This window comes from Podarcis muralis, chromosome 13 (genome assembly GCF_964188315.1).
Source record: "Podarcis muralis chromosome 13, rPodMur119.hap1.1, whole genome shotgun sequence".
NCBI lineage: Eukaryota > Metazoa > Chordata > Lepidosauria > Squamata > Lacertidae > Podarcis > Podarcis muralis.
The window spans coordinates 40,269,066-40,278,159 of NC_135667.1; the positions used below are offsets into that span (position 1 = coordinate 40,269,066).

At 48.1% G+C, this 9,094-nt stretch overlaps 1 protein-coding gene across 1 annotated transcript; it reads right to left on the minus strand.

Moving 5' to 3' along the window:
* Positions 1–1,331: 1,331 nt before the first annotated feature.
* LOC114582800 (la-related protein 6-like) lies at positions 1,332–8,394 on the minus strand. Its single transcript, XM_028704079.2, has 3 exons — positions 7,961–8,394; positions 5,340–5,553; positions 1,332–2,674 (listed from the first exon to the last, which is right to left on the minus strand). The coding sequence occupies exons 1-3, from the start codon at positions 8,119–8,121 to the stop codon at positions 1,556–1,558; spliced, it is 1,494 nt and encodes a 497-aa protein (XP_028559912.2). The 5' UTR covers positions 8,122–8,394; the 3' UTR covers positions 1,332–1,555.
* Between the last annotated feature and the right edge of the window lie 700 nt (positions 8,395–9,094).

The following is a 9,094-nucleotide window of genomic DNA, read 5'->3' on the forward strand; positions in this document are numbered from 1 at the left end:
ATGCCTCTTGCCTCTAAATGCAAGCGTAGGGACAAAAAAAATATGCCAGCGAATGGCTTCCTTTTGCTCCCTACAACTTCCAAAGCTAATCAACAGCAGGCAGAGAAAAGCCTCAGCAATATGTAATATAGTGGGAGGGCAGCAGTTCAAGCGTGAAAATCGGGGTGTGTTCCAAGAATATCAAAGCCTCCTTAATTTTCATCTGCAAAACGTTCGGTAACCATACGCTTGGCTGAATTAAAGAGATGGCAATGGCCTAGAGCCGTGGTTCCTAACCACTCGCCCCACAGGGGGTGCAATTTGATTTGGGGGGGCAATTCGAGAATGAGTTGTTATTAACAGTGGTTTTTTGGGTTTTTTGTTTTTTTGCATTTCTTATTGTTCTAGGGGCCTCATATACGGTATAGAAATATACCGTATTTTTCGCTCTATAGGATGCACCCGACCATAGGACGCACCTTGTTTTAGAGGGGGAGAACAAGAAAAAAAAATCTCCCCCTCTCTGCTCAGCGCCCCCTTCAGCGAAGCGGCAGGAGAAACGGAGCCCTTCCATTTCTCCTCCCGCTTCGCTGAAGGGGCGCTGCGCAGCTCTCCCTCTCTGCTGAAGCCAGGAGAGTCTTGCTCTCCTGACTTCAGCAAAAGGAACCCGAAGCCTTTGGAGCAGAGTGCGAGTTCCCGCTGTGCTCCAAAGGCTTCAGGCGGCTATCCCTTCAGGCAGGCACCGAATAGACGGTGGTCTATTCGGTGCCTGCTAAAAACATTCTTATTTAGACAAGACCACCAAGAGGCTTAGAAAGTTGGAGGCAATTTTATTGCTTTAACTTTTGTATGTTTCAAAGGACGGGAGTGAGTTCCCCCTCCATTTTCTTGCTGTCGTTTTGTAAACCGCTTTTGAGTTTTCTTGTGCTCAAGAGCCGTGCATAAATCTCACGATTTCCATAGACCAAAAAAAAAAGAGAGAGAAACGAAGCGATCATGTCCACACCCTTTTTTTTATTGACTGTTGTTTTTTTAAAAAAACAGCAGATCCATCACCAATTTCTCACAGCAACACAAGGCAAGCATTCAAAATCTCATCTTATCCACAAACCTGCCGGCATCCATCAAATCTTAAGTCATTCACACTCCATATTCATCGTACCATGCAACCAATCCAGAAGGTCAAGTTCCAAAAGCACACACAGAAACGAAGGCGTTGAGGGGAAGGGGAAGGTTGGATGGAGACCAACGGCACCTGAGTCAGAGAGATAGTCTTGAAAGCAGAGGTGCAAGTTGAGAACCCCACAAAGCGCCAAAACCACACGAGGCATCAGGGGACGGGGGGGGGGGGGTTTAAAGAGAGAAAGAGAGAGAGTCCAAAATGGCCAAAAAAGGAGGAGCAAAACCAAGCTGGGGGAGATTCAGAAGAAGTCTACATGGTGTCTGTACAAGGCAGTTCTCCACAGCGCAGACAGACTCTCGGGTCCCTCTCCTTAGACCCCCCAGCCCAGAAATGCTACCTGCTCCCCCCCGTAAGCCTATATTAAGTTGACCCCCCCCCAAAGGCTCGCAAAGCTTAGTGCCGCAAAACGGATTTCCCTCGCCCAATCGTGTTGTAGAAGCCCCTGGTGCCATCCGGGCCTTGAGGACGCCGAATCACTTTCAGCCGGGCATGGAGCGATTCAGACACCCTTTTGGAAGCGGGTGCTGAGCTCAGGGGCTCCGGTTTCAGAGAGGGGAGCGGCTGTTGCTGCTGCTGCTGCTGTTGCTGCCTGCAGGCTGGTCCTTGCTGCCTTGGCGGCCACAGAACCCCCACGCCGAGCCCGTTCGTCTCCCAGCAGGAGTTGGGCGGCTTCTGCAACCCGCAAGGGCCATTGCTGGGCTTGGGCGAGGAGAGAGGAGGGAAGCAGAGCGGCCACGACAGCGGCTTGTGCAGGAGCGGGCGAGGGCCGGCGCAGGGCATGCTGAAGAAATTGGGCTTGAAGGCCTGGCCAGCAGAGGTGCAGAAGCCAGCAGTGGGCCAGACCGGAGCGGAGAGGAAGTTCGGAGGCAGGATGGGAGTGGATACCGGCGTGCCGTCGGACTCGGTCGATGAGCTGTAGAAGGAGTCTTCAAAGGCAAGCGGAGGGCCTTCAGGCAACGCGCCGGCCCACATCCTTGGTTTCTCAGCCTCCTCGGCCTCCTCACCGTCTTCCTGACTGGTCACGCTCTTCTTCTTGGAGCCCCTTCCAGAGAGGCTAACCACCTTGATGGCGTCCCCATTCAGGGAGGAGGCAGCGGCTTGGCTGCGGACCAGCTCCTCAAAAGCCTTCCGGGTGCTTTCCAAGCTGTCGTACTCCACCACTGCGCAGTACTTGGTCAAGAGCTCTGGGTACCGCGATGAGCACTTGCTAACATCCGAAGGGAGCTTCTTGCCGGGCCGGAGGATGCGGATGGAGGCGATGTCGCCGAAGGGGCTGAACAGCTTGGTGATGTTGTTGAGGAAGGTCATCTGGAACTGGAGAGAGCCGTGGGCGGCCGGCTCGTACGGAAGGACGTTCCAGGCCAGCAGCATCTTGCTCGAAGGGATGTTCACCAGATGTTCGGGGACGGGGGTCTTCCTGCGCACCTTCGTCCCTTCCTCGTTGACCTCCAGCAGCTCCGAAAACTGCAGGGCGTAAAGGGTCACCCGCCAATCTCTGGTTAAATATTTCACCTGGTTAAAAAAGAGGGGGGGAAGTAGAAGAGAAAGAGAGAGGCAGTTTTGCATGTTTTAAAGTAATAAATTTATTATTAATGATTATTATTATTTATTTGATTAGATAGATTGAATTTATATACCGCTCTATACCCGGAGGTCTCGGGTCGGTTCGCAGAATGAAATCAAAATATAAAACCACAAAATGCATAATCAAAATAAGAACAACTGCCCAATAACGCCCCCTCCCGAAATAGCAAAGTTTTTAATGTTTGATGTCTTACTGTGTTTATTTGCGCGGACAGGCGGAGACCCCCACAAACCCCAGGCAACCCCCAAGTGGAATAATGACACCTGACAACGTGTTATGGGATTAAAATTGGCCACAACTTTATTAAACTTTCAGATGTAGGAAGACCTTGGCTTAGGCATTGGGCGAAGATCTGGAGCCGACTGAGGACTAACAGGTAAGCTACACCCTCTATTGTGAGTGTGGGGCGGGCCTAACTCTACCTGACCAACTCCCCTGGCAACGCCCCGCCCCCAGCTGGGATTGGTTAATTGTCGAAGCTAGGCGGAAACCACCAGGTACCCAGCTTTGGGGGGGGGGGGGGACGAAGCCAGGCTACCTTGCCAGGAGTCGGGGGGGGCTGCACGCAACCACGCAGAAGCCACCCCCCAGTTAATGTGGGGAGCAGTCATTGCTGGGGCAACCCAGTCAGATGGGTGGCATATAAATAATAAATTGCTATTGTTGTTGTTGTTGTTGTTGTTGCTGTTGTTGTTGTTGTTGCTGTTGTTGTTGTTACCCGCCCATCTGACTGGGTTGCCCCAGCCACTCTGGGCAGCTTCCAACACATACAGTATAAAAACAGAATAAAACGTCAAACATTAAAAACTCCCTGATACAGGGCTGCCTTCAGATGTCTTCTAAAAGTTGGATAGTTCTTTATCTCCTTGACATCTGATGGGAGGGCGTTCCACAGGGCAGGTGCCACTACCAAGAAGGCCCTCTGCCTGGTTTCCTGTAGCTTCACTTCTCAGAGTGAGGGATGGAGCTGTGCAAATATTATTATTATTTGCACAGCTCCATCTTCCTCAGGCACAGCTTGCTAAACATGTGATCACTGCCACAGAGCTATGTGGCTTGGAACAGAGCATACATTGGACACAGAGTCAGACCTTCCAGCTTAGCATAGTCTGTACTGAGCTGCAGTGGCTCTCCAGAGATTTGGAACAAGAGTCTTTCCTCTTGGAAATTGCAAGGGATTGAAGCTGGGATCATTGCCATGCAAAGCGGTCGCTTGGCCACTAAGCTACAGCCCCCTTCCCCCATATTGCCCGAAGACAGAAGTCCATAGCTGTCAACGTTTCCCTTTTTTAAGGGAAATTCCCTTATTCCGAATAGGATTCCTCGCAAGAAAAGGGAAAAGTTGACAGCTATGCAGAGGTCGCAGCTTTGACCTTGGGATCCAAACGCATGCAAAAAAGGGAAACAACAAGAAATACCAACGAAAGAAGAGTGGCAGGTGAAGATGATGGACTCTGCGCAACTGGCGAAGCTGACCGGAAAAATCTGAAACCAAGGTGATCAAACTTTCCAAAAAGACTGGAGTAAATTGATACAATACTTGAAGGACCATTGTAAGCAATTAACAACACTAGCATGGTTGTAAGAAGACTTGTAATGATAATTGTCACTGGCCTTTATTAATTTAAAAATTGTGATACAGTGGTACCTCAGGTTACATACACTTCAGATTACATATGCTTCAGGTTACAGACTCCACTAACCCAGAAATAGTGCTTCAGGTTAAGAACTTTGCTTCAGGGTGAGAACAGAAATCGTGCTCCAGCGGCACGGCGGCAGCAGAAGGCCCCATTAGCTAAAGTGGTGCTTCAGGTTAAGAACAGTTTCAGGTTAAGAACGGACCTCCGGAACGAATTAAGTACTTAACCCGAGGTAACACTGTATTCTGAATGAGTGAAATGTAAAATAGAAAATTTATAAATGCTATGAAATACAAATGAATTTTTAAAACTGTGAGGCGGGAGGGAGGGAAGTTCAGAGGCTCATATGAGCAAAAGAAGTGGATAATGAAGATGTGTTTAAATATTGTAAAATGGAAAATTAATCAAAATATTATATATATATAAATATTATATATATATAAATATTATTTATATATATATATATATATATAATATAATATATATAATATAAAATATTATATATATAAATATTAGGTAAAGGTAAAGGTACCCTTGCCCGTACTGACATTGCCCGTACTTGACAGACTCTAGGGTTGTGCGCCCATCTCACTTCCGGGTCACGTGGCCAGCGTGACATTGCTGCATCTGGTGAGCCAGAGCCGCACACGGAAACGCCGTTTACCTTCCCGCTAGTAAGCGGTCCCTATTTATCTACTTGCACCCGGGGGTGCTTTCAAACTGCTAGGTTGGCAGGCGCTGGGACCGAGCAACGGGAGCGCACCCCGCCGCGGGGATTCGAACCGCCGACCTTTCGATCGGCAAGCCCTAGGCGCTGAGGCTTTTACCCACAGTGCCACCCGCGTCCCCTTCATATATAAATATTATATATATATATATATATATATATATATATATATATATATAAAGTATTCGTGGCCCTCCCACCACGAATGCTTTCCAAGTGCCTTACCTTTTTGAAAGATGTCAGGAGCTTAATGCTGACAAAGCCCAACCTGTTCTTCTGCACGTGCTTCAGGAGGAAGGCATCCTTCGACAGGTTCTCATCAGAGAGGTAGAACTCCACCTGCGAGACAATCCTCCTGATCAGCTGCAAGTCGGGCGTGGGGCAGTGGCTGCTCTCAAAGAGGTCCAGGCTGAGGAGGTCGCTCAGGTCGTAGGGGCTGCTAGCAGGAGGAGAGTGAGGGGGGGGGGAACCACACACAGAATTACTGCCAGCAGGTCAAAAGCGTGAGCAGATTCACATTGCTTCAGTCGTAAGAGCAGAAGATACAGTGGTACCTCGGGTTACAGACGCTTCAGGTTACAGACTCCGCTAACCCAGAAATAGTACCTCGGGTTAAGAACTTTGCTTCAGGATGAGAACAGAAATTGTGCGGCGGTGGCAGGAGGCCCCATTAGCTAAAGTGGTACCTCAGGTTAAGAACAGACCTCTGGAACGAATTAAGTTCTTAACACGAGGTACCACTGTACCTGGCAGATCAGACCAAAGGCCTATGTCCAGCATTTTTTGGTTGGGGGTGGTTTTGGGTTATTATTATTATTTTACTTTGACAAAGTAATAATAATAAATAAACAAGAATAAAATGTGCACGCCACCCCTGAGACCATTCCATTGTAACTATCCAACCTCCCAAAATTTCAGCGCCTCTTGCGATGGTTTGACCCCTTTCTGTTTTAACAAATTCTACAGACACCTTCCATATCTTCTCAAAATTGTTTCTCCTGCGTATTCCCTGTCTTATCTTAATGGCACACCCCACATAATCACAAGAAGCAGCACACGCACACCATTTGAACGGCAATGACCACCAACTTGGGGGAGGGGGCCGGCTCCCTCAAATATTTTATCGGGGGGCCCAAAGGGACCTTGGCTCCAAGGAGCTGGCTCCTATGCTCCTCAGGTTTGGTTCCCCTCAGACGCAGAGGCAGTTTAGGGGAGGGCAACCGGTTCACCTTTACTGGGCACCAGGCCAAGAGGGAGCTGCAACAATGAGGAACAACGGAAGGCGAGAGTCCGGCGGAGGGCGGGATTTTGGCATTTCACACTGCACCGCTGAAATTTTAAAGCCTGAAGTCCGCCACTGTTTCCCCCTCCCCCTTCCACATTGCACATTACATTTTTGAGATGCAGCGACTGGCACTGTACACAATATTCCAGATATTGGTTGCCCTGCAAATTCTAGATGAAAAGCAACAACTCCAACTGTTGTAAGCTTTCTTGACAGTTTCATGATCGTTCTAGAGCCACCAGACCCTCTGAGCTCTTGTTTAAGAGATTTTTCTGCTTTGAGCAGGGCTTATTCCCTAGACCAGAGTTTCCCAAACTTGGGTCTCCAACTGTTTTTTCAGACTACAGCTCCCATCATGCCTAGCTTGCAAGATCAATGGTCAGGGATGATGGGAATTGTAGTCCAAAACCAGCTGGAGACCTAAGTTTGGGAAACACTGGTCTACTTTGAAAGAAGGCCATCGATTTCCCCCTCAGCCTAGAGCAGGCTTTCTCAACCTTGGGTCCCAAACGTTGGCTGGACTACAACTCTCATCATCCTTAGCTAGCAGGACCAGTGATCAGGGATGATGGGAGACGTAGTCTAACAAGCTCTGGGGCCCCAGGTTGAGAGGGCACTTCTTCTGCACACCACTGGGATCGCGACAGCTAGAGCAACAGCCCGTCCACTCGCTCGCAACAGGGATAAGAGAGGGAGAAGGTTTCAAGGAAGCCTCAAGAAGCAGTATCTCCAGAGGAGGACCATTGAGGAACTTGACTTGGGATGGACACAGGTGGTGCTGTGGTCTAAACCACTGAGCCTCTTGGGCTTGCAGATCAGAAGGTCAGCGGTTTGAATCCCCGTGACGGAATGAGCTCCCGTTGCGGTGGAAGAAGATTGGAAGAAATTTAAAGACTATTTACAGAAATACTGCAAAATTAATGAATGTTAGAATGCTGTTGGATTGAAGTTAAGTGGTTTTCAGCAGTAATGTTATAAAGATGTGCAAAAATGGATTGTTAACAGGTGATAATCTAAAGTTATAATATATTAAGATTAAAGATTAGGATAAAAACAAAGAGGGAAAGGATTTGCTGAACCAACTAATTGAACTGGATACAAAAAAGGGAGGTGTGAGGAGGTCTGGGGAACAAGCAAATGAAAGATAAGATACGGAAAGATTGAATTGTTTTTAACTGTTTTTACTTTGTATTTTTTCTTTTTCTTTTTCTTCTTGTAATTTTTTGAAAACTTTAATAAAAATCTTTAAAAAAAAAAAAAGGAATGAGCTCCCGTTGCTCTGTCTCGGCTCCTGCCAACCTAGCAGTTCAAAAGCACGCCAGCGCAAGTAGATAAATAGGTACCGCTGTGGCAGGAAGGTAAACAGGGTTTCTGTGCACTCTGGTTTCCTTCCAATTGCGCCAGAAGTGGTTTAGTCCTGCTGGCCACATGACCCGGAAAGCTGTCTGTGGGCAAATGCCGGCTCCCTTGGCCTGAAAGCGAGATGAGCGCCACAACCCCATAGTCGCCTTTGACTGGACTTAACCGTCCAGGGGTCCTTTACCTTTACCTTTCTACTTACCCATCCAGAGTCTCTGCCAGCTCCTCTTGGGTCAGCAGAGGGAAAGACCTGTTGGTGCGAGGGAAGATGTGGAGAGTGGAGTACGGGCCGCCCTGGACCGGAACCGGACTGCTGCGCTTCAGGTGGGAGGCCAAGGCCATCTCAGGATTGCACAGGGCCATCGCCCTTCATCTGTTGAGATGGAGAAGAGGGTGGGTGGGTTGGGGAGTCACACAACAGCACAGCCCTCCAACAAGACTCCCCATGCCCAGAAGATCATGGGGAGCACCTGGAAAAACAACCAAACAGGTAGAGCGTGAGACTCAATCTTGGGGTCATGGGTTCGAGTCTCACATTGGCCAAAACATTCCTGCTTCATGACTCTCATGGTCCCTTCCAGTTCTGCAGTTCTATGATCAAACGCTTCCTGCAAGGCTCTCAGCTATAGGCCAGGCATCCCCAAACTCAGCCCTCCAGCTGTTTTGGGACTACAATTCCCATCATCCCTGACCTCTGGTCCTGTTAGCTAGGGATCATGGGAGTTGTAGTCCCAAAACAGCTGGAGGGCCGAGTTTGGGGATGCCTGCTATAGGGGATATCAGTTTCAAGCCAGTTCAACTGCTCAGCTTTAAGAAAGAGCAACACCATCGAAAAGTTACTTTCAGCTCTGGATTGGGACGCGAATTAAGGTTTTAAAGCAACCGAACTGCTATGCATTAATATACAAATACAGACTTATTTTTTTAAACAACCTCTTTTTTTTTTTTGGAGAAGGAGATAAAGAATAAAGGGGAGTTGTTTTACAATCGTGAAGGCAGTAACTGGAAAATCTTCAGACTTTCCTCATTGAGAAACGAAAACAAACAGAGCACCGGCTGGAAGGCTGGGAAAATAACGTCCAGCAAAGGGAGGAATAATTGAATAATGTAGATTGAACATTTGACTATTTTGAAGAAATAATTGTATACACAACTGACAGGCGGATAGCTGGAGGTCTTTATTTCTCTCTCTTTACTTTTATCTCCCTTGGGTGTTTATCATTATTCTTATATTATTGCTCTCTCTCTCACACACGCCCTCTCTCTCTCTCTCTCTCTCTCTCTCTCTCTCTCATTGTACTTTGGTAAGAACTGCACACAGAGGAAGGGAAAGGAC

Excerpts from the sequence above, each read along its gene's own strand:
- LOC114582800 (XM_028704079.2), bottom strand. The coding sequence starts at position 8,121 with ATGGCCCTGTGCAATCCTGAGATGGCCTTGGCCTCCCACCTGAAGCGC. Across the intron at positions 5,554-7,960 it reads CTGGCAGAGACTCTGGATGG|CAGCCCCTACGACCTGAGCG; the intron begins GTAAGTAGAAAG and ends TCCTCCTGCTAG. Across the intron at positions 2,675-5,339 it reads TCCTGACATCTTTCAAAAAG|GTGAAATATTTAACCAGAGA; the intron begins GTAAGGCACTTG and ends TTTTTTAACCAG.